At 42.0% G+C, this 25,107-nt stretch overlaps 2 protein-coding genes across 4 annotated transcripts in view; one reads left to right on the top strand and one right to left on the bottom strand.

The window, feature by feature from the left end:
• Positions 1-9,397, top strand: part of LOC115130765 (protocadherin-12-like) — a 23,418-nt gene extending 14,021 nt beyond the window's left edge. Inside the window, exon 4 of the mRNA XM_029662200.2 lies at positions 6,487-9,397. Within this exon, the coding sequence (XP_029518060.1) occupies positions 6,487-6,893 (407 nt within the window). The 3' untranslated portion in view covers positions 6,894-9,397. The remainder of the gene's footprint in view (positions 1-6,486) is intronic.
• Positions 9,261-25,107, bottom strand: guf1 (GTP binding elongation factor GUF1). Of its 3 annotated transcripts, none has more exons than XM_029662202.2 (17): positions 24,633-25,107; positions 24,199-24,309; positions 20,976-21,124; positions 19,320-19,400; positions 19,126-19,203; positions 18,972-19,055; positions 18,822-18,886; positions 18,393-18,530; positions 18,009-18,148; positions 17,729-17,852; positions 17,307-17,439; positions 13,435-13,578; positions 13,149-13,282; positions 12,664-12,765; positions 12,257-12,376; positions 12,117-12,153; positions 9,261-9,631 (listed from the first exon to the last, which is right to left on the bottom strand). In XM_029662202.2, the coding sequence occupies exons 1-17, from the start codon at positions 24,835-24,837 to the stop codon at positions 9,497-9,499; spliced, it is 1,980 nt and encodes a 659-aa protein (XP_029518062.2). In that variant the 5' UTR covers positions 24,838-25,107; the 3' UTR covers positions 9,261-9,496. The 3 variants fall into 3 exon arrangements, with proteins under 3 accessions (XP_029518062.2, XP_029518061.2, XP_029518063.1); XM_029662201.2 differs by having other exon boundaries at positions 18,393-18,596; positions 24,199-24,307; positions 24,634-25,106; XM_029662203.2 differs by lacking the exons at positions 24,199-24,309; positions 24,633-25,107 and adding an exon at positions 21,485-22,452 and having other exon boundaries at positions 18,393-18,596.

The following is a 25,107-nucleotide window of genomic DNA, read 5'->3' as shown; positions in this document are numbered from 1 at the left end:
AGTTTCTGACTGCATTTTCTAAATTAGGGGGTTAGGGTTGGGTGCAGGACTCAGATTTTCACTTTATCCTTTATCACATATAGTCGAGTCAGGCGGTTGTGGAAGGGTTATGACCGGTTGTTTTTTATTTTTATTTATTTTACTAGGCAAATCAGTTAAGAACAAATTCTTATTTTCAATGACGGCCTAGGAACAGTGGGTTAACTACCTGTTCAGGGGCAGAATGACAGATTTGTACCTTGTCAGCTCGGGGATTCGAACTTGCAACCTTTCGGTTACTAGTCCAACGCTCTAACCACTAGGCTACCCTGCCGCCCCTACCCTGTGGATGGGTTATGACCGGTTGTGGAAGGGTTATGACCGGTTGTGGATGGGTTATGACCGGTTGTGGATGGGTTCTGACCGGTTGTGGATGGGTTATGACCGGTTGTGGATGGGTTATGACCGGTTGTGGATGGGTTCTGACCGGTTGTGGATGGGTTATGACCGGTTGTGGATGGGTTATGACCGGTTGTGGATGGGTTATGACCAGTTGTGGATGGGTTATGACCGGTTGTGGATGGGTTATGACCGGTTGTGGATGGGTTGTTGTGGATGGGTTATGACCGGTTGTGGATGGGTTATGACCGGTTGTGGATGGGTTATGTCGTGTCTTTGCTATCATTAAATGAAGACTTTTAGTTTTTATCAAAGATTCTCTGTAATTATTATTACGCGATTAAACTGATTAATCATGTAACTGTAATTAACTAGGAAGTCGGGGCAACAAGGAAAATATTCAGATTACAAAGTTATAATTTTCCTAATATAACATTTCAGATATTTTCATATCTGATCAATAGTCTTCTGATTAATGAATTCTTCTTTACCTCACGTTAGTCTCATTCCAAACGTCGTAAATTGTTGTTTATCTGCACGAACCCAGTCTTCACTATGAGTCATCCATACATCAATTGTCTTAAATCATGTATTTATGAACTAACTAAACAATCACAGAAGTGCACACACAAACAAACAAAGTAAATATGGTAACAAGAAATGATAGGGGAATGTGCCCTCGTGGGCAAACCGGCATGGCAGCTTGTTAGACAAAAGGGAAGTGGGGGTCAGCTGAGAAGTCACTACAGAGTGATAATTATAACAATTGAAATGCTAATCCTTTGCACATGAACGCTCACTCATTCAGGAACAATTGCAATCAATATATATATTTACGCTCAGTGTGTCGTCGGGGTCTCTGTTGAAAAGTTTGTTTCTGTTGGAGAGTTTCTCCGCCCTCTCTGTAGTGGTTAGAATGGATAGTTCAGAGTGACATTCATTCATGTCGTTATGGATAGATGTTTCAGCGGTTGTCGGTCTTCGCGTTCAATGATACCGAATTCCTAGCTGCAGACTAGTAATTAATATCGAAGACCGGTTGTAGATGGGATATGACAGGTTGTGGATGGTTTATGACCGGTTGTGGATGGGTTATGACCGGTTCTGGATGGGTTATGACCGGTTGTGGATGGGTTATGACCGGTTGTGGATGGTTTATGACCGGTTGTGGATGGGTTATGACCGGTTGTGGATGGGTTATGACCGGTTGTGGATGGGTTATGACCGGTTGTGGATAGGTTATGACCTTTGTGGATGGGTTATGACCGTTTGTGGATGGGTTATGACCGGTTGTGGATAGGTTATGACCGGTTGTGGATGGTTATTAGCATATTTTGTGCGGGTGAACAAACAACTGAATCATGCACCACTAGTGTGTAGATCAGTGTGTTTTCAGCACCCCTTGTTCAGAATGTGGCCTCACAATCTCTATCTGTCCTTGAGCTCTGCTATTTTCTTTCAAATCTGCATTATTTTGTTTGGTAGCCATATCACCCATTAAAGGGACAGTTCACTTGAAAATCTAAATTGAAACTATAGTCTTAGAGAGGATAGAAGATGAATCACATATCACCAATTGAGTTGTCAGATTTACTAACCCGATGATTATGACCGTTATTAAAGCTGAGCTCTGACTTGAAATAGATTTGTAGATCTAACGCTTGGCGGTATGCTTTAAACTGCTTCCATATTTGGGGGTGTTTGGTTGTGGTTGTAGTCGATCTACCACAGAAGGGATGTTCTCCACATCAAACCTGTTTGTGTGATGTGGTGTGTGGGGGTTCCTCTGGTTCCAATAAGAGGGTAATTGTTTTCTGAGGATTTAGGGGTTCCCTGCTGGTGGGTCCAGTCTAATTAAGTTTGCAAGGGGGCGAGCCATGGATCACGGAAGATAGAGAGAAGAAGGGAGTGGGAGAGGGAAATGAGATGTAGAGTGGGGGGTGTAGAGAGAGAGGGATGAGGTACAGAGTGGAGGGTGTAGATATAGGGGGATGAGGTATAGAGTGGGGGTGTAGAGAGAGGGGATATAGAGAGAGTGGGGTGTAGAGAGAGAGGATATAGAGAGACTGGGGGGTGTAGAGAGAGGGGATATAGAGAGACTGGGGGTGTATAGGGGATATAGAGAGAGTGGGGGTGTAGAGAAAGGGGATATAGTGAGACTGGGGGTGTAGAGGGGATATAGAGAGAGTGGGGGTGTAGAGAAAGGGGATATAGTGAGACTGGGGGTGTAGAGGGTATATAGAGAGAGTGGGGTGTGTAGAGAGAGGGGATATAGAGAGAGTGGGGGTGTAGAGAGAGGGAAGAGAGAGAGTGGGGGTGTAGAAAGAGGGGAAGAGAGAGAGTGGGGGTGTAGAGAGAGGGAAGAGAGAGAGTGGGGGTGTAGAGAGAGGGATATAGAGAGAGTGGGGGTGTAGAGAGAGGGAAGAGAGAGAGTGGGGGGTGTAGAGAGAGGGGAAGAGAGAGAGTGGGGGGTGTAGAGAGAGGGGATATAGAGAGAGTGGGGGGTGTAGAGAGAGGGGGAGAGCGAGATAAGGAGAGGGAGAAGAGTTTGCAGACATAAAAACAAAAGGGGTTAGACCAGGGATGGTCGACTTTGACGGAGGCCACAAAAAATCACAAGGGGCCTTAGTGGCTCGCGGGTCTGCGTACCAACATTCATGCCCACACAAGCAGTCAGAGTAGGCATTAGCCTTTTGGGGACCAAAGAAACATTTTTGCTAAATCTTCTCTCCTTCCCATGGAAAAATGTGTATAATTGCAGCAAACTTGCTTTAAAGCTGCAACATTTTCTCTACGCCCCATGGCAAAATGTGTATAATTGCAGAATTTAAATTTTCTGAATACATTTTATTGCTTTATACACATTTTGCCATGGGGCGTAGAGAAAATGTTACAGTTTTAAAGCAAGTTTGCTGCAATTATACACATTTTGTCATAGGGTGGAGAGAAACGTTTGTAGTTTTTAATATGATATTTGAGTGAGAGTGACTAACAAAATCAATCGGGGTCCCACGTCAGTAATTCAACCATGACTACTACAACTTTAGATAGCTGATATGGGCTAATTGAGTGATTGTCAGTGTAACGGATGTGAAACGGCTAGCTTAGTTAGCGGTGGTGCGAGCTAAATAGCGTTTCAATCGGTGACGTCACTTGCTCTGAGACCTTGAAGTAGTAGTTCCCCTTGCTCTGCAAGGGCCGCGGCTTTTGTGGAGCGATGGGTAACGATGCTTTGTGGGTGACTGTTGTTGATGTGTGCAGAGGGTCCCTGGTTCGCGCCCGGGTATGGGCGAGGGGACGGTCTAAAGTTATACTGTTACATCAGTGACTGACAAGAGAAAAACTGCTGATGTACAACCACATTTCAAAATTGCACCCTGTGTATTCTACTATTCTAACTCTCAGACCCAAATGAGTTCCATTTGTTTTTTGGGAAATGGATCCGCGGGCCTAGTACCCCACCCCTGAATTAGACAGTAAGAGGGACAGAGAAATAGAGAGAGAGGGGATGGAGGGGGGGGGGGTGGAGAAAGCAGCCAGACAAGGAAGCAGCATTTTATTGAACCCAGGCAGTTAGCTTGTGAGTTAATCTCTCTCTCTCTCTGATGTGATCTGCTGTGGGGCTAACACTGCCTCCCCAGCCTCCGTGTCATAGTCAAGCAGTCGCAAAAGACCATGTACAAGGGCCAGCCTGCCCCTTTAGTTACTGGCAGTTTATATGCATGCTAGCAATGTTAGCAACACTCTCGTCTGAGGTCTCCGGGAGACGACAGACATGAAAGATGGCCTTAGAAGTAATGGCGGTTGAGTTGTTCAGGGCCACTTCGTTTGATTACCTGTGTGTGTGGTTCAACAACTCAAGAGTTAAACCCTCCCCTCTCCACAAATATGGAGCTTCCTCTCTTTCATTCAAAAACCCCCACATACATGGAGCTCAGTCTTTGAACATTCCAAACAAATACTGCAGAGGATAACTATCTTACAGGGATTTGGGGCAAAACATGATGCGTCTGAACGTCATGTGGGATTTGTGTAGGATACTCTTCACTGATGTGTAGGGTAAACACAGCGGGATAAGGATTTGTGTAGGATACTCTTCACTGATGTGTAGGGTAAACACAGCGGGATAAGGATTTGTGTAGGATACTCTTCACTGATGTGTAGGGTAAACACAGCGGGATAAGGATTTGTGTAGGATACTCTTCACTGATGTGTAGGGTAAACACAGCGGGATAAGGATTTGTTCACTAGGATACTCTTCACTGATGTGTAGGGTAAACACAGCGGGATAAGGATTTGTGTAGGATACTCTTCACTGATGTGTAGGGTAAACACAGCGGGATAAGGATTTGTGTAGGATACTCTTCACTGATGTGTAGGGTAAACACAGCGGGATAAGGATTTGTGTAGGTTACTCTTCACTGATGTGTAGGGTAAACACAGCGGGATAAGGATTTGTGTAGGATACTCTTCACTGATGTGTAGGGTAAACACAGCGGGATAAGGATTTGTGTAGGATACTCTTCACTGATGTGTAGTGTAAACACAGCGGGATAAGGATTTGTGTAAGATGATTTGTGATAGGTTGCTCTTCACTGATGTGTAGGGTAAACACAGCGGGATAAGGATTTGTGTAGGATACTCTTCACTGATGTGTAAACACAGGGGATAAACACTGATGTGTAGTGTAAACACAGCGGATAAGGATTTGTGTAGGATACTCTTCACTGATGTGTAGTGTAAACACAGCGGGATAAGGATTTGTGTAGGATACTCTTCACTGATGTGTAGTGTAAACACAGCGGGATAAGGATTTGTGTAGGATACTCTTCACTGATGTGTAGGGTAAACACAGCGGGATAAGGATTTGTGTAGGATACTCTTCACTGATGTGTAGGGTAAACACAGCGGGATAAGGATTTGTGTAGGTTGCTCTTCACTGATGTGTAGGGTAAACACAGCGGGATAAGGATTTGTTTAGTTTATGGATTGAGATTTAAGTCAAGGTCAGTCAGTGTCACAGTGGGGGGAGAGAGTATGAGTGTCTGTGTGTGTGTGTGTTTGAGAGAGGGAATTAGGGTGTGTGTACTGTATGTATGTGTGTGGGGAGAGATGCTAGCTGCTGGGGTCGTTCAGGAACTTCTCTGCAAGTGTGTGTGTGTTGCTGAGTGTGTGTGCACCAGGTCTGGTTGTGATTTAATGAGGACCACAGGGTGAGTGATCCACAGCAGGCGCTTTTTCTAGGCCACGAGCCTAATCAGATTGAAGTGAGGAGAATCAAGTTAAAGAGTTGGGGAGGCCAAAACAAGAGGAGTCATTCTGGTGTTTTTTATATTTTTTATTCCTGGGGTTGTAACCTGTAGCATGTTGCTTGTGTTTTGTCATTTAAAAATGTCTCTCGATAGTCTCTATCCATTTTGTTGAAATGTGTTTTTTTTAAACATACCATTTAAATGTAAATGATCAGTTATACTACAACTAACACCCCCACCCCCAAAAAAATTATAATAATTAGAAAACAGATAAGTTGGTCAAGATAATCAGGCATGGACATCCCCATAATGCTTGGAATGCTTAACTCTAGAGATTGGCTTAGCTTTAAGTGGATTTTCACCCGTTCTGAGTCTGTTCATGCTCATTATGTGTAAAACCACTTGGCCACTTTACTTGAGTATAACTCAGGATATAGCCAGGAGATGACAGGAAATGCCAGATAAATATACTCCTCCTGTGATTTCCTCCATCCTGCCTCCCCCCCAAAGGAAATTGTTTTTGAGCAAGATTGGACTTCTACCTCCATAAGCTTATTTTTTATTAACTTATTTTTCTCTTTGTTGTCTTTAACATACCAGATAATCATTCTCCCATCTTCAGATTTCATTTAATGTTGTTTTCACAGGAGGAAAGGCATTTTCTCAGGCGCAAACAACAATACTGGCCAACAACAACAAATACTATAACAAAGGACACCCATGTGGTGCTTTGTGTCACATCCAGCGGTGTATTTCTGTAGAGCTGTTGCTTTGTCTTATATACATGTTGTTAAACTGTTTTGCCAGTTTTATACTTTATCGACATGTTCTCATCTCTTTCCTTGTCTCTTATCAGATGACGTCTTTGCTGACATAGAGGACCCTGCATGGATGGCCCGCCTCTCCCTCCCCCTCACTGCAGACTACCACAAGAACATTTTTGTCCCAAACGGGCCACCGTCCTCAGACACCCATTGCTCCCCAGACACCCTTGACGACTCCTCCTTCTCCACCTTCGGCAAGACGCCGGAGAAGGATGGCCCGCTGGGCGGGGCCTTGCTCTCCGAGGTCAACACCTTGTTTAACATGCTCCTGACCCAGAAGGGCGACTCCCAGTCACGCCCCTCGCCAGATGTGCTCTACAGATTGTCTGCCGCCTACCGGCGCTCGCTGGGGCTGGACGGAGCTGCCAATGCGCCACGGAACTCTGGGAACCCCGAAAAGACGTCCCCTCTGGCTCATTGCTCGGCCCAATTCCCTTAGGCCTTGTCTTAACATGGTTACGTCATGGAATTCAGTCTAAAAGAAGTTGCTGTAAAAAAGACAGTCTCTACAAGCCAGAATGTTGAATACAATGATATTCAAACGTACGTTGCTGGTTGTCTGTGCTGTTGGTCCTTTTGGCGGTAGGAAGTGTAGATAGGGTATCCACAGGAAAGTGTTGTTTACACGCCGGTAGTTTCTGTCACTTGTATTTTCCATCTCCTGATGCATTTCAAGTGATGCACAATATGTCAACATTAGCCGAATGTAACTGAATGTTGTTGACCAAAGCGCATTACTTCAAAAGCAGCTTGAAGTGCTTGTGAAATTTGCCAGCTGATTACGTTGGACGTTTGGTCTGTGGCATTTTTGACGTATTGTGCATGTCGCTTGCGGATTTCGTCAGCATTGAAAATACAAACCAACATACAGACCAACGTACTTAAAGTTTGTTAATAACACTACTCTGTGGATATTTTGTCTCCGATGACCTCCTACATCAGGACAAAATCAGCAGACAACAGGTAAATTACATTCAAATGAAGTTTATTCAACAGTCTGACTTGTGATGTGACTGTTCACAAAAAGGGAAGCCTACATGTTAGAGACGAGAGTCGTCCACTCTTGGATTCGTAGAGGCTATCTTAGACCCAACTCCTGGTTTGAAAACAGTTGCATCAACTTCATTTGATTGGTTCCTGTGTGTTTGGGCTATTTAGAATGTCCTGTATGTTCTTACAATCCCCCCAAACCAATGACTGTGTTTTCCTTTTTGCTGTGGTTGCAAAAATGACTGAACTGCTCAAGCTTACAACAGCAACCTCTTCTCCTAACATATCCCCATTAGGAGACGTCAATTACACTATTAGCCCCAGACAGACTGCTTCCCTGTCTGGAACAAGCCAAGGCCAGAAAAGGGAGAGGAGTTAACCTAAGGTCTTTGTTCAGTGCTGGAACACGGTCAATGCACTATATAGTACTCCCTACATAGCACAGAGTGTACATTTAGCTTGAGATAAATGTTACACAAGTAAACTGTTTCCCTCATGTGGCACATTCTCCCCTGTATCATTCTGATTAACTCTCTCTCTCTCTGGTCAGAAGTGTTTATCAGTGGGAGCAACAACACGGTGATATTCTTTGTTAGCGTTGTCCGTGGTATGAATGGCTGAGTTTGGCAACCCAAGCAAAGTGTCCAAGAAGGAAATGGCTCTTTGTCTTTTCTTAAGAGAAAACACTAGCGAAACTAAGTCCTGTTCCTGAGGATGTCTGCCGCCATTTCCTTCACCTCGATTTTGAGAAATGTCTCCATTGTTGATTACTATTTGTATTTACTCAAGTAAATTCCTTAGCTACTGAAAAATGTCATATTTACAGAGGTAAATATGCTGTTTATTGAGGTCTGTGTAAGAAAACATAAACAGGATTTGGTTTTAGATATTTGAATGGCTGTAAAAGTGTTATAAATTAACTTTTTTGACAAACGGTGTAATTTGTAACTTTGCTTGGGAGAATATGGCATTTTTTTGGCCATAAATCAAGCCAGCAGCACTTTGTACATAATATTTTCTAAAACATTTAAATACAATTATTTGAAAACAGCATCATGCTCATTTCATCCTACAAATTCCACGATGTTGAGGATTTTGACTTTTGTTTTGAATGTTGCGAAATTTGATTTTCTTTGGGTGAGAACATGGAGACTCACCGCAAAAGAACATCTCTAGGAAAAACCTTTGTAAAACAACGACCTCTGGTGCTTTTTCCATGTAATTTTTGTATATTGACTCGTGATGAACTCTTTACATTTGCATTTACGCAATACGGATTAGAGCCCTCAGACTAGACATGACTGGACAGGTGAATGCAAGTGTGCCAGTACCAGATGCTTCTCCTCTTTGACCAATCAGATTGGCTCTGAAAAAGATCTGATGTGATTTGTCAAAAGACCAATTAATTGCAAAAATAAAATAATTGGGCAGCCTTTGAAAGCTCTGCCCAAATGGTCTAATCAGTCAAACAGGACCCAGCTGTGTTTTGAGGGCGGGACAAAATGTGAATGGTTGATTGAAAGCCAAATGGGAAGAGATTGCAGTGACAGGTGAGAGTAAAACAAACACCATCAGGGAGGGCTGTGACCAATGACATCCCTGGTTCGAATCCAACCACTGTCTTCTTTTCCAACTTAACATTATAACTAATTAGACCCCCCCCCCTGGATCTTCTTCCTCAATGTGTTTTTTTTAGGAGGCAAGTAGAGAGGACCCGAGGAATCAAGGAAATACAAGTACAATTAAGATTAAGCCAAAATGTTACAACCCCAGCACACTGGATCCATGGCAAAGGGAAAGAAAAAAGAGAAATGACAACATTTGATCTTGTTTTATTATTTACATCATCGATGTATTTGCACCTTGCGCTTACAGTACTTCACTGAGTAATCGTTACATGTTTTCATAGGCAACGGGATCTACATTATAAGAATAAACAATGTTAAAATTTGACGTCTATGTATGGGACATTGAAGTTATTTTGTTGTTAACAATATTGTTTGTTAATTTGTTGAACAAAAAATACCTTCAATGACTAAGGATACTGATATTCTACTTGTCTTTCCTCTTCAGAACATTGATGAAGGCATCCTTGGGGACTTGCACGGTTCCAATATACCGCATCTTCTTTTTACCCTCCGCTTGTTTCTTCAGGAGCTTCATCTTTCTTGTTATATCACCTCCGTACTGAAAGAGAGAAAAGCCCAGTTTATACCTAGTTGTAACATGCATTCTTTGTCCTGATCCTGTCCACATTCAGATTGTGCCCACATTTCCAGACAGGTGTAGATAATCAAAAGACACATTATGATCAGGTCTTCCTGCCCACCTCCAGGGGTAGTCAGACACACATTGTGTCTGGATATCTTAGAAGTGTAGCCGGATCTGGACAGTGAAACCACTTAACATACTATTATCAGCCTTCTAAAATAATTGAAAGGTGATCGCCATTGACTTATGGCATAAATATGTGTCTTGTAATAAATAAATAGTATTTTGAAAGATTGTCTGTCAAATCATTTGCATAAAGGGAGGGACCAGGAAATCTGGTCACAATGCAAACACAGTGGACGGATAACAGACATATTTTATTACCATGTGTAGACAACTGTAAATATGAACACAATCAGAATGTAAACAAGATCAGGACTAAGGACCTATGTTAGCACCAGTTATAAAATGGGGCTATAGAGACTCAAGGATCAGCTAACATACTAAAACACTACAACGTGGAATAATAGTGAAGACATCAAAACTATGAAATAACACATCGTAACCAAAAAAAAAAAGGTTAAATTATAGATTCTTCAAAGTAGCCACCCTTTATGTCATCTTGGCATTCTTTCAACCAGCTTCATGGAGGTAGTCACCTGGAATGCTTTTCCAACAGTCTTGAAGGAGTTCCCACATATGCTGAACACTTGTTGGCTGCTTTTTCTTCACTTTGCGGTCCAACTCATCCCAAACCATCTCAATTGGGTTGAGGTCGGGTGATTGCGGAGGCCGGGTCATCTGATGCAGCACTCCATCACTCTCCTTCTTGGTCAAATAGCCCTTACACAGCCTGGAGGTGTGTTTTGTGCCATTGTCCTCTTGAAAAACAAATGATAGTCCCACTAAGCATGAACCTGATGGGATGGCATATTGCTGCAGAATGCTGTGGTAGCCATGCTGGTTAAGTGTGCCTTGAATTCGAAATAAATCACTAACAGTGTCACCAGCAAAGCACACCATCACACCTTCTCCTCGCTTCACGTTGGGAAACACACATGCAGAGATTATCCGTCCAACTACTCTGCGTCTCAGCGGCTAGAACCAAAAATCGCAAATTTGGACACATTAGACCAAAAGGACAGATTTCCACCGGTCTAATGTCCATTGCTCATGTTTCTTGGTCCAAGCAAGTCTCTTCTTATTATTGGTGTCCTTTAGTAGTGGTGTCATTGCAGCAATTCGACCATGAAGGCCTGATTCACGCAGCCTCCTCTGAACAGCTGATGTTAAGATGTGTCTGTTACTTGAACTCTGAGGTGTAAACTAAGGTGTAGTTCATTTCTGAGGCTGGTAACTCTAATGAACTTATCCTCTGGGTCTTCCTTTCCTGTGAAGGTCCTCATGAGATCCAATTTCATCATAGAGCTTGATGGTTTTTGCAACAGCACTTGAAGAAACTTTTAAAGTTCTTGAAATGTTCCATATTGACTGACCTTCATGTCTTAAAGTAATGATGGACTGTCATTTCTATCTGCTTATTTGAGCTGTTCTTGCCATAATATGGACTTGGTCTTTTTCCAAATAGGGCTATCTTCTGTATATCACCCTTACCGTGTCACAACACAATTGATTGACTCAAACACATTAAGAAGGAAAGAAAAGTCACAAATGATTAACAGGCACACCTGTTAATTGTAATGCATTCCAGGTGACTACCTCATGAACCTGGTTGAGAAAATGCTAAGAGTTTGCAAAGCTGTTATCAAGGCAAAGGGTCGCTACTTTGAAGAATATCGAACATAAAATATATTTTGATTTGTTTAACACTTTTTTGGTTACTACATGATTCCATATGTGTTACTTCATAGTTTTGATGTCTTCACTATTATTCTATAATGTAGAAAATAGTACAAATAAAGAAAAATCCTGGAATGAGCTGGTGTGTCCAAACATTTGACTGGTACTGTATATAAACCCTGAATTGTTGATGGTATGTATTGTCCATTGAGAGGCCTTGAAGACACAGGTCGGCCATATTGGCACTCCCTAGTGGGAGCAGTCCTTCATAGGAATTCTACATTATTTAAATTAAATCTTTCAAGGACAAAATTACATGCATTTAAGTATTTTTGTTGTTGTAGTGGGCACAGTAATATTATTCATCTTAAATTATACTTTAAAGGCAAATGTTTTTTAAAATATATTTTGCAATTTTTTATTTGATGTCTAGTTCACATTATAAAATTGAAAAGTATGCATTAAGGTGTCTGTAATATAATAAATGTGGCAAAAAACTAATGTAAACCTTAATAAATGCATTTCTATTTTTTACAATGGTGGGGGAGTGCCAAGATTGAGGCACCGTGGCTTCAACACAGCGCCCCCTATCAGTCACCTAGGGTATATCTAAATCATTGGTACAAACCAACATTTGAATTAAAAGAACAAGTTTACTTACACATTTTGCGAGCACATTTTTCTTGTAAGCCTTTATTCTGCAAGAGAGAGAGAGCGGTTGTCGTGCTATCTGAAACGCTAACAACTTTCCAAATGACTTGGTCTTGTGTGTATTCTTCCATGTTTGGCCACGACACTTACGTCTCCCTGGCGATGACTTTGCTGCCGATGGCTGCTTGTACTGCGATTTCAAACATCTGTCTGGGTATGGCGTCTTGCAGGCGCTCGCACATGGCTTTGCCTGCACTGTATGCCCGGTCTCTGTACATAGGAGAACAGAACAGAAGACACCCAAGGGTCACATCATTACAGTACTCAAATATATCATAGTATTAGTAGTAGCCCTTGAAAGATTGATACATTGAGCCAAATAATAATTTGTATAGTAGATAGTTTTTTTTACTCAAGAGTTAAATAACAGTAATTTCAACGGGAGAGATTCACAAAAGTTTGAGTTAGGATTCAGTCAACACTTGTTTTTCAACCGTAGGGGTCCGAGCCCAAAGATGAGCTGATACAGGTCGAAGCACTAAGTATCAAAGACTTACTTGTGAACAATAGTGGTGAGTTCCTCCACAGGTTTCCCGTTCAGCAGAATATCCATCTTGATCACATGGGCAGCCTGGTACCCTGCATCCTCATAGTCAAAGCTGATGAACAATATTACAACATACAATGTCTCATGTTCTTCTAATCATTCAGGTTACCAAATCAATCTGAAAAGTTGGGCCGGAGCAATACCAGTATCCCGATACTCGTTCGTATCCTGGCAAGGAAACAAAACACGAAGCAGATTTCATTCCTTTAAGAAAACGGGGATGTTGGAAACAAACATCATTTATGTTGTCATCCAGAGTCACATGAATTTATTTTCCAAGATCTACAGCACACAATATTTTACATCCAGCAGGTTTTTAAAGGACCAAAGAGTTTGGTCTGCTTTGTGTTTTCTTTTTTGCCATGAAAAAAACTATTGCGATACTGATATCGTCCCGGCCCAACTGAGAAGGTTCCCTATGCAACATAGAATTACCTGGCATATCCTGAAGACATGGATTTGAGGAGGTCATAGAAGTCCACGACTATTTCATTCAGAGGGAAGAGATATTTCATCATCACTCGGTGGTCGTCAATGTACACCATGTTCTTCTGGACGGCTCGGCGATTCTACATGAATGGACCAAATAGGGAGAAAAAAATTAAAAGATTTTTGTTTTGCAAAGTGAAAGTAATCAAAAACACATTTTCTTAAATGTCTCTGTTACACAGTGATCCTAAAAACAAATCATTAGCAACACCTGAAAGCCAGGCTGGCTTACCAAGCAGATACTCATGATTTTCCCAATGTAGTCATCAGGGGTGATGATGGTCCCCATCACCATGGGCTCCAGGTACTCTTTCACTACGGACCTGTCTGGGAACTGGGCTGGGTTCACTATGGTGATCTCCTCCTTCCCATGCTCCTACAACACAACAGTTAGAACATTTAACAACGGTTACAATGTACATACATATATTTTTTTTCACATGACAGTGTATGAAACAGTTTATAAACAATTTTTTCACCGTTTGAAAATAATAGTTGACGTACAGTAACAATCAAAAGTTTGGACACACCTACTCATTCAAGGATTTTTCTTTATTATTACTATTTTCTACATTGTAGAATAATAGTGAAGACATCAAAACTATGAAATAACATATATGGAATCATGTAGTAACCAAAAAAAAAAGTTAATTCTACATTTTATATTTGAGATTCTTCAAAGTAGCCACCCTTTGCCTTGACAGCTTTGCACACTTGGCACTCTCAACCAGCTTCATCAGGTAGTCACCTGGAATGCATTTCAATTAACAGGTGTGCCTTGTTAAAAGTTAATTCCTTCTTAAAGCGTTTGAGCCAATCAGTTGTGTTGTGACAAGGTAGGGGTGCTATACAGAAGATAATATGGATTTGGTCTTTTACCAAATAGAGTTATGGCAAGAACAGCTCAAATAAGCAAAGAGAAACGAAGGTCAGTCAATCCGGAACATTTGAAGAACTTTTAAAGTTTCTTTATGTGCAGTCGCAAAAACCATCAAACGCAGAGTTCAAGTAACAGACATCTCAACATCAACTGTTTTTATTTATTTAACCTTTATATAACTAGGCAAGTCAGTTAATAACAAATTCTTATTTACAATGACGGCCTACCAAAAAGAACTCCTGCGGGGACGGGGGCTGGGATTAAAAATATAGAACAAAACAAAACACATCACGACAAGACACAACACTACATAAGAGACCTAAGACAACATAGCATGGCAGCAACACATGACAACACAGCATGGTAGCAGCACAAAACAGGGTACAAACATCACAAAGGACAAGAAAGTAGAGAAAACTCTCTTACGCAAAGCAGCCACAACTGTTAGTGGAAGTGTCCAAAGATTGAGATAAAACTGTCCAGTTTGAGTGTTTGTTGCAGCTCTCGTTCCAGTCGCTAGCTAGCTGCAGCAAACTGAAAAGACGAGCGACCCAGGAACGTGTGCGCTTTGGGGACCTTTAACAGAATGTGACTGGCAGAACGGGTGTTGTATGTGGAGGATGAGAGCTGCAGTAGATCTCTCTGATAGTGGGGGAGTGAGGCCTAAGAGGGTTTTATAAATAAGCATCAACCAGTGGGTCTTGCAACGTATATATAGAGATGACCAGTTTACAGGAGAGTACAGAGACTCGCAAAAGTATTCACCCCCTTCGCATTTTTCCTATTTTTTTGCATTACAACCTGTAATTTAAATGGATTTTTATTGGATTTCATGTAATGGGCATACACAAAATAGTTCAAATTGGTGAAGTGAAAAAAATACGGAAAAGTGGTGCGTGCATTTGATTTCACCCCCTTTGCTATGAAGCTCCTAAATAAGATCTGGTGCAACCAATTACCTTCAGAAGTCACATAATAAGTTAACTAATGTCCACCTGTGTTCAATCTAATTGTCAAATGATCTGTCACATAATCTCAGTATAACACACACGTACTGAAAGGCCCCAGAGTCTGCAACACCACCAAGCAAGGGGCACCACCAAGCAAGCGGCACCATGAAAACCAAGGAGCCCTCCAAACAGGTCAAGGACAAATTTATGGAGAAGTACAGATCAGGGTTGGGTTATAAAAAAAACTCAACCCAACCGAGTTGGTTTGGGATGAGTTGGACCGCAGAGGGAAGGAAAAGCAGCCAACAAGCACTCAGCATATGTGGGAACTACTTCAAAACTATTGGAAAAGCATTCCAGGTGAAGATGGTTGAGAAAATGACAAGAGTTTAAAGCTGTCATCATGGCAAAGGGTGGCTACTTTGAAGAATCTAAAATATATTTTAGTTTGTTTAACATTTTTTTTGATTGTGTTACTTCATAGTTTTGATGTATTTACTATTATGCTACTATGTAGAAAATAGTTTTTAAAAATAAACTGGAATGAGTAGGTGTATCCAAACTTTTCACTGGTACTGTACATTTGCAAATATATGTACTCGTGTGCATTTATTTTGCTGTGATATCATGTCAACTTTCCAATGCAATATATGTACAGTTGAAGTCGGAAGTTCACATACACCTTAGCAAAATACCTTTAAACTCAGTTTCACAATTCCTGACATTTAATCCTAGTAAAGTTAGGATGACCACTTTATTTTAAGAATGTGAAATGTCAGAATAATTTTAGAGAGAATGATTTATTTCAGCTTTTATTTATTTCATCACATTCCCAGTGGGTCAGAAGTATACATACACTCAATTAGTATTTGGCAGCATTGCCTTTAAATTGTTTAACTTGGGTCAAACATTTCAGGTAGCCTTCATCAAGTTTCCCACAATAAGTTGGGTGAATTTTGGCCCATTCGTCCTGACAGAGCTGATGTAACCGAGTCAGGTTTGTAGGCCTCCTTGCTTGCACATGCTTTTCAGTTCTGCCCAAAAATTTTCTATAGGATTGAGGTCAGGGCTTTGTCCACTCCAATACCTTGACTGTCATCCTTAAGCCATTTTGCCACAACTTTGGAAGTATACTTGGGGTCATTGTCCATTTGGAAGACCCATTCGTGACCAAGCTTGAACTTTCTGACTGATGTCTTGAGATGTTGCTTCAATATATCCAAATAATTTTCCTTTCTCATGATGCCATCTATTTTGTGAAGTGCACCAGTCCCTACAGCAGCAAAGCACCCCCACAACATGATGCTGCCACCCCCGTGCGTCACGGTTGGGATGGTGTTCTTCGGCTTGTAAGCCTTCACCTTTTTCCTCCAAACATAGTCATTATGGCCAAACAGTTCTATTTCTGTTTCATCAGACCAGAGGACATTTCTCCAAAAAGTATGATCTTTGTCCACATGTGCAGTTGCAAACCATAGTCTGGCTTTTTATTGGCGGTTTTTGAGCAGTGGCTTCTTCCTTGCTGAGCGACCTTTCAGGTTATGTCGATATTGGACTCGTTTTATTGTGGATATAGATACTTTTGTACCCGTTTCCTCCAGCATCTTCACAAGGTCCTTTGCTGTTGTTCTGTGATTGATTTGCACTTTTCGCACCAAAGTACTTTCATCTCTAGGAGACAGAATGAGTCTTCTTCCTGAGCGGTATGATGGCTACATGGTCCCATGGTGTTTATACTTGCATACTATTGTTTGTGCAGATGAACATGATACCTTCAGGTGTTTGGACATTTCTCCCAAGGATGAACCAGACTTGTGGAGGTCTACAATCTTTTTTCTGAGGTCTTGGCTGTCTTTTGATTTTCTCTTTGTCAAGCAAAGAGGCACTGAGTTTGAAGGTAGGCCTTGAAATACATCCACAGCTACACCTCCAATTGACTCAAATTATGTTAATTAGCCTATCAGAAGCATTTAAAGCCATGACATCATTTTCTGGAATTTCCAAGCTGTTCAAAGGCACGGTCAACTTAGTGTATGTAAACTTCTGACACACTGGAATTGTGAAATAATCTGTCTGTAAACTATTGTTGGAAAAATGACTTGTGTCATGCAAAGTAGATGTCCTAACCGACTTGCCAAAACTCTAGTTTGTTAACAAGAAATTTGTGAGGTGGTTGAAAAACGAGTTTTAATGACTCCAACCTAAGTGTATGTAAACTTCTGACTTCAACTGTACATGTGAGTTGAAGCCCCTAGAGGTGGTGCTGTCTATTACCTTAATGAGCTTGGCGGAGGACAGGATAGCCTTGTAGGGCACAGTGGGGGCTGTCACTATGACAGAGGCATTGTACTCCTGTTCCAAGCGCTGGTTAAACACCTCCATGTGGAGCAGGCCCAGGAAGCCTAGTCTACAAAATGAAGGAAAGAAAAACAAAGGAAAACAATAACAGTGTGAGTGTCAGTGTGAGGAAGCGAACAATTTAGGAGTCAGGGTCACACAGAGGTCTTGATCACAGCTGAAAATGGTATCCTTCAAAGCAAATGAAGAATATAAAGCATAGCAGTACAGTCACAGACCAGGGTGGTTATGATGCATTGACCCAAAGCTATGTATCCTGTTAAGGTCCTCCCCGTCACCATTTGTACAGCTTTAAGTAGTAGATGATTGTAGTTTAGTTGGTCATGTTATGATCTGACCTCCAGCCTGCTCCCAGGGCCAAACTGCTGTCTCTCTGGACCGTCACACTGGAGTCGTTGAGCGTCAGTTTCTCCACAGCACTGCGGAGGGCGCTGTAGTCTGACTGGTCCATAGGGTACATCCCTGGAGAGAGATGCCAACAAGCACACTCAGGATAGAAATCAGTGACACCTGCTACTACTAATGTTTGCTTATAAACTACTGCCTATTGACACTTTGTAAATGCAACATTATGGGACCAGTTGCATTGTTTTCTCACTTATATGTCTGTCAGCGTACCGGCAAACACCATGGCCTTGGCTGGCTTGAACCCCGGCAAAGCTTCTACCAGATGTTTCTGATGGTAGAGGGTGTCACCGATCTGGGCCTCCTTCACTTCCTTCATACCTGCTATCACATAGCCCACCTGGCCCGCGTACCTGCACAACACACCCACAGTGTCAGGAATGAAAATAAGAGTCATTGTTCATTTACAGCCATGTGACCAATATGATATGCCTATATAGCAATGTACCAAACAAGAAGAACCGATACAATTATTAGCATCTTGTATCTTACTACCACGAGGAAGGGAGAACTGACAGAGAGTGCATTTAATACAACAGTCACCACCAATGATATGGAATCAGACAAGATGAATATTATGCAGGATAAGACACTCACAATCTGTCTGTGGGGTGCTCATCTGGCCTGAGGAGGCCTAGCTCGTTGACTTCGTAGCTTTTCCCCAGGTACGCAGATATGATCCTGTCTCCTTTAGACAAATAGCCTCCGAACAGAGCGATGTTCGCCACCACCCCTCTGTAGTGATCGAAGTTGGAGTCAAACACCAGGGCTTTGAATGGGTCCTCTTTTTTAAAGGTTGGTCTGAGAACAAAAAATGACTATGTTGAGTGCATCCGAAACTGCACTCTATTCCCTACATAGTGCACTACTTTTGACCAGATCTCTACAGGCCCTGGTCAAAAGTAGAGCACTACAGGGAATATGGTGCCATTTGGGAGGCAACCATGGATTCAAAGAGGAAGTGCATTACATTGGAAGACATTTTTTGTTTTTCCAACAGGAAGTAAGGAGTCAAATAAAACTTACGGTGGTAACCGTTTCACCACCTCTTGGAGGACCTGTTCTACATTGGTTCCCAGTTTGGCAGAAATCTAAAGAGAGGAGGAATCATCATATTTAGACAGTTGTCCAAACTAAGATATTGGCAATTATCAACATCTCAGTCAATAAACTCACCCTAATACATTCTTCAGTTGGAATATCAAACACCTTCTCAATCTGTTTTTCTACCCTCTCTGGATCAGCATTTTTCAAATCAATCTGAAAAAGAAACAGAACATGATCATATTTGTCAATCACTTATCTAACATAGATTAATTGGGAAATGTACCTTGTTGATGACAGGAATGATGGTCAGCTGAGCTTCGAATGCCAAGTAGAAGTTAGCCACAGTCTGTGCTTGAATCCCCTGATCCACACAAGAACACATCAATGACACTCTACCTTGGATACATTTCCCAGGTAATGTGTCTGTCAAATGCACATTATGCCAAAAATAAAGTTTTACCTTGCCGAAAAACCTACCTGATTGGCATCAACAATCAACAGTACACCTTGACACGCTGAGATGGATCTAGACACTTCATAACTGAAGTCAACATGACCCTGAAAACAGAGAAGACCAGGAGTGCTGTAATTAAGACTAATACAAACAAACCCCTTGTGTCACTGACGGTATCTAGTCCCATCTACACTGAACAAAAAATATAAAACGTAACATGTAAAGTGTTGGTCCCATGTTTCATGAGCTGAAATAAAAGATTCCAGAAATGTTACAATTAGCACAGAAAGCTTATTTAGCTCGAATTGTTTGCACAAATGTGTTTACATCCCTGTTAGTGAGCATTTCTCCTTTGCCAAGATAGTCCATCCATCTGACAGGTGTGGCATATCAAAAATCTGACGAAACAATACGATCATTACGCAGGTGCACCTTGTGCTGGGGACTATAAAAGGCTACTCTAAAATGTGCAGTTGTGTCACACAACACAATGCCACTGATGTCGCAAGTGTTGAAGGAGTGTGCAATTGACATGCTGACTGCAGGAATGTCCACCAGAGCTGTTGCCAGAGAATGTAATGTTAATCACTCTATAAGCCGCTTCCAAAGCCATGTTAGAGAATTTGGCAGTGTGTCAAACTGGCCTCACAACCACAGACCACGTGTAACCACGTCAGCCCAGGACCTCCACATCTAGCTTCTTCGCCCGTGGGATCGTCAGACTAGCCAGCCGGACAGCTGATGAGACTGTGGGTTTGCACAACTGAAGAATTTCTGCACAAACAGAAACATTCTCAGGAAAGCTCATCTTCACCAGGGTCTTGACCTGACTGCAGTTCAGCATCGTAAAAGACTTGTGGGCAAATTCTCACCTTTGATGGCCACTGGCACGCTGGAGAAGTGTTCTCTGCAAGGATGAATCCCAGTTTCAACTGTATCGGGCAGATTGCAGACAGTGTGTATGGCGTTGGGTGGGCGAGCTGTTTGCTGATGTCAATGTTGTGAACAGAGTGCCCCATGGTGGCGGTGGGGTTATGGTATGTGCAGGCATAAACTACGGACAACGAACACAATTACATTTCATCAATGTCAATTTGAATGCACAGAGATACCGAAATGAGATCCTGAGGAAATTGTCGTGCCATTCATCCGCCGCCATCACCTCATGTTTCAGCATGATAATGCACGGCCCCATGTCGCAAGGTTCTGTACACAATTTCTGGAAGCTGAAAATGTCCAAGTTCTTCCATGGCCTTCATACTCACCAGACATGTCACCCATAGAACACGTATGGGATGCTCTGGATCTACGTGTATGACAGCGAATTCCAGTTCCCGCCAATATCCAGCAACTTCTCACGGCCATTGAAGAGGAGTGGGACAACATTGTACAGGCCACAATCAACAGCCTGATCAACTCTATGCGAAGGAGATTTGTTGCGCTGCATGAGGCAAATGGTGGTCACACCAGATACTGACTGGTTTTCTGATCCACGCCCCTATTCTTTTTTAAATGTATCTGTGACCAACAGATGCATATCTGTATTCCCAGTCATGTGAAATCCATAGATTAGGGCCTAATGAATTTATTTAAATGGACTGATTTCCTTATATGAACTGTAACTCAGTAAAATCTTAGAAATTGTTGCAATGTTAAAAAAAAATGTTCAATGTACTTACTGGTGTATCAATGAGGTTGAGCAGGTAGGTCTGTCCCTGGTACTTGTAGAACAAGGAGGCTGTCTGGGCCTTCACAGTTATCCCTCGCTCTCGCTCCACCTGCAGCTTGTCCAACACCTGTTTGTTCTTATCTGTCGTGGCTATGGCACCTGTAAAAACCAAGCAATGAGCTGAGCCATATCATACAAGAAACGAAATGCATGAGTATTTGTGTGATCCATGTGTATGAATATGGTAATGGACCAGCATGGAACCCGAGACAAAGATGCAGAGTAGCCCACATTTTGCGAGAATGGAGAGGCCAGAGATGGCCGGAATAGTAAATTGGGCAATGGAACCGAAGTTGGGTATTGGAGAAAGGCCATTAGTGAGTGTTCTGCAAACAATATGGCGGATGAAGGCGCGGCATGAGTGTGGTGGATGGATAGACATGATTATGGACAGACAGGAAGAAGAGCCATGTGCAGAGGGAAGATGTGTGTTGAGGAAGAATGGCGCCAAGTACAAACCGTAGTCTGCTGTCTCTGATGGCTCAGAAATTGAACCTGGCGAGAGTGAGGATGAATTACCTGCGGTGGCAGGTGTGGTGAAGAATTGAGTCCGAGCCTCGCCCATATGGTCATGAACAGGATAATTCTGGCCCAGCGGGAGTTACATTTTTGGAGAAAGTGGATCCCTGCCTTTTGGCTGAAACATATGTAGTCTCAGGCTAGGTAGATAATAATTTGGGTACTGTCAAATGGATTTCAAAGTGGACCTTTACTCTTTTCTGTGATGCTTGCCGTTTGGCGCGATGCGGTGGCGAGCATGGTGAAACTGAGAAGACCACGGTCTGTCCTTAGGAGTTTTGAAAAGTCTCTACTTGACAAAGTCATGTTAGGATATGTCAGTTATCATGTGAGAGCTTTTGTGCCAAACCCACTAAGGTGTTTTAGATGCCAAGTTTATGGACATGTTGCAGCAGTGTGTAGGAGGGAGATTCTGAGATGTGATAAGTGTGCAGGAAGGCATGGGACAAAGTAATGCATAGTATCGCTGGAAAGAACTGTGTCAATTGTGGGGGTGTCTATGTTGTTGGGAATCAGAAGTGTCCGGTGCGAGAGAGACAGGTTGAGGTTGCCAGGGTCAGAGTAGAAAAAAAGATGTCATATGCTGAGGCAGTGAAGAGAGCAGAACAGGGGTATTCAACTCTTAACCTACGAGATCCGAAGCATGCTGGTTTTCTGTTCTACCTGATAATTGCACCCACCTGGTGTGCCAGGACTAAATCAGCCCTGATTAGAGGGGAACAATGAAAACAAGTAGTGGAACTGGCTTCGAGGTCCAGAGCTTAAGGGGAGTATAGGACGATGGGTCAAGGGAACAAATACAAATGTGTTGCTTTAGTAAGGTTGGCTCCTTAGAATTCATTGCAATGGTTATCAACTCAATCACCGAAAATGGATGCTGTTGTGGAAACTGCAGGGAAGTACAAGGTTTTACTGCAGAATATCTAGAAGATGTGTTGAATGAAAGAGTCCCGTCTTCCGGGCTGTTGGCCTGGTGTAGGATCAGTTAGGGTCAAAGTAGTGGACTTAAAAATAAAATAAAAAACACTTGACCTTTTATTTTTATAAAATAGCGGTATATACAGTTGAAGTCGGAAGTTTACATACACCTTAGCCAAATACATTTCAACTCAGTTTTTCACAATTCCTGACATTTAATCCTAGTCAAAATTCCCTGTCTTAGGCCAGTTAGGATCACCACTTTATTTTAAGAATGTGAAATGTCAGAATAATAGTAGAGATAATGATTTATTTCAGCTTTTATTTCATTCATCTCATTCAGAATGGGTCAGAAGTTTACATACACTCAATTAGTATTTGGCAGCATTGCCTTTAAATTGTTTAACTTGGGTCAAACATTTTGGGTAGCCTTCATCAAGTTTCCCACAATAAGTTGGGTGAATTTTGGCCCATTCCTCCTGACAGAGCTGGTGTAACTGAGTCAGGTTTGTAGGCCTCCTTGCTTGCACACGCTTTTCAGCTCTGCCCAAAAATGTTCTATAGGATTGAGGTCAGGGCTTTGTCTACTCCAATACCTTGACTTTGTCATCCTTAAGCCATTTTGCCACAACTTTGAAAGTATGCTTGGGGTCATTGTCCATTTGGAAGACCCATTTGCAAACAAGCTTTAACTTCCTGACTGATGTCTTGAGATGTTGCTTCAATATATCCACAGAATTTTACTTCCTCATGATGCCATCTATTTTGTGAAGTGCACCAGTCCCTCCTGTAGCAAAGCACCCCGACAACATGATGCTGCCACCCCCGTGCTTCACGGTTGGGATGGTGTTCTTCACCTTGCAAGCATCCCCCTTTTTCCTCCAAACATAACGATGGTCATTATGGACAGTTCTATTTTTGTTTCATCAGACCAGAGACATATCTCCAAAAAGTACACTCTTTGTCCCCATGTGCAGTTGCAAACCATAGTCTGGCTTTTTATTGGCGGTTTTGGAGCAGTGGCTTCTTCCTTGCTGAGTGGACTTTCAGGTTATGTCGACATAGGACTCATTTTACTGTGGATATAGATAATTTTGTACCTGTTTCCTCCAGCATCTTCACAAGGTCCTTTGCTGTTGTTCTGAGATTGATTTGCACTTTTCGCACCAAAGTAAGTTCACCTCTAGGAGAACGTGTCTCCTTCCTGAGTGGTATGATGGCTGTGTCGTCCCACAGTGTTTATACTTGCGTACTATTGTTTGTACAGATGAACGTGGTACCTTCAGGCATTTGGAAAGGTAGGCCTTGAAATACATCCACAGGTACACCTCCAATTGACTCCAATTGTGTCAATTCCAAGCTGTTTAAAAGCACAGTCAACTGAGTATGTAAACTTCTGACCCACTGGAATTGTGATACAGTAAATTAAGTGAAATAATCTGTCTGTAAACAATTGCTGGAATTTTTTTTATTGTGTCATGCACAAAGTAGATGTCCTAACCGACTTGCCAAAACTATAGTTTGTTATCAAGAAATTTGTGGAGTGGTTGAAAACAAGTTAATGACTTCAATTGTAGGTGAAGGGTTAGTTGGTGGTGCCATTTCTTCCCTTCCCTTTTATATCACAAAATATAATGTGATCCATCACACACTCCTGCAGTTGGCACCAGCTTGCACAAAAAGTTAAACACCATGATACCAATGAAGAAGAATATGGCCATTTAGGTGATAGCTACCTGTTAGTTCCAGAAGCCTGTCAGCCAAGGTGCTTTTCCCATGGTCAATGTGAGCAATGATGCTGAAGTTTCTGATCCTCTCCACTGGGAACTTTGACATATCTATGTTCTTTTTCAAGAAATAACCAAATCAAATCAAATTGTGTCACATGCGCCGAATACAACTTGTAGACCTTAACGTGAAACGCTTACTTACAAGCCCTTAACCAACCATACAGTTTCATGAAAATATTTACTAAATAAACTAAAGTCAAATGTAAGTCACACAATAAAATAACGAGGCTATATACAGGGGGTAAAGATTAGTCGAGGTAATTTGTACATGTAGGTAACGTTAGAGGTAAAGTGACTATGCAACAAAGTTAGTGCAGTTAGCTACAATAAAGGCCATGACCATACTGCACGGCACGCTGTCTGCAATGTAAAGTTCATTACTTTGTCAGCCTGTGTACTGATCATCTTGTTGGTGGTGTTGTGTGTGCAGAAAACAGGTGCCCTCTTCATCCATCGGTGTCTTATGACCGTGCAAGCTATTTTACAGCATTGGCTCCTTTGTCTTGTTTGATAAACCCTGAAGTCCAAAAGATGCCTTAAAAAAGGTGTTGCACACCCTTGATGTTTTATTAAAGACAGCTGCATGTTCGTTCGTTAGGTAATCAATTCGTTAGCTAGCTAAAGCTTCTGTACAAGGCATTGACATTAGCCCTGATAGCTAGCCAATTTAACGCCGCAGACCCTGTTAAATCGTGTCAACATACGCTACATTTCAATCGCAATGTATGAATTCTCAGAGGTGTGATGAAAAATCCAAATCAGATAAATATAACTGTGTCTAAAGGAGAACTAAAGTTAATCAAATAAAAAACATGCTTGGTAGGGCGCAGCCATGTTGGGTTGTTAGGTTACTAA

The sequence above is a fragment of the Oncorhynchus nerka genome, linkage group LG6, assembly GCF_034236695.1.
Source record: "Oncorhynchus nerka isolate Pitt River linkage group LG6, Oner_Uvic_2.0, whole genome shotgun sequence".
Classification (NCBI taxonomy): Eukaryota; Metazoa; Chordata; class Actinopteri; order Salmoniformes; family Salmonidae; genus Oncorhynchus; species Oncorhynchus nerka.
This window is presented reverse-complemented; position numbering and strand designations above follow the sequence as displayed.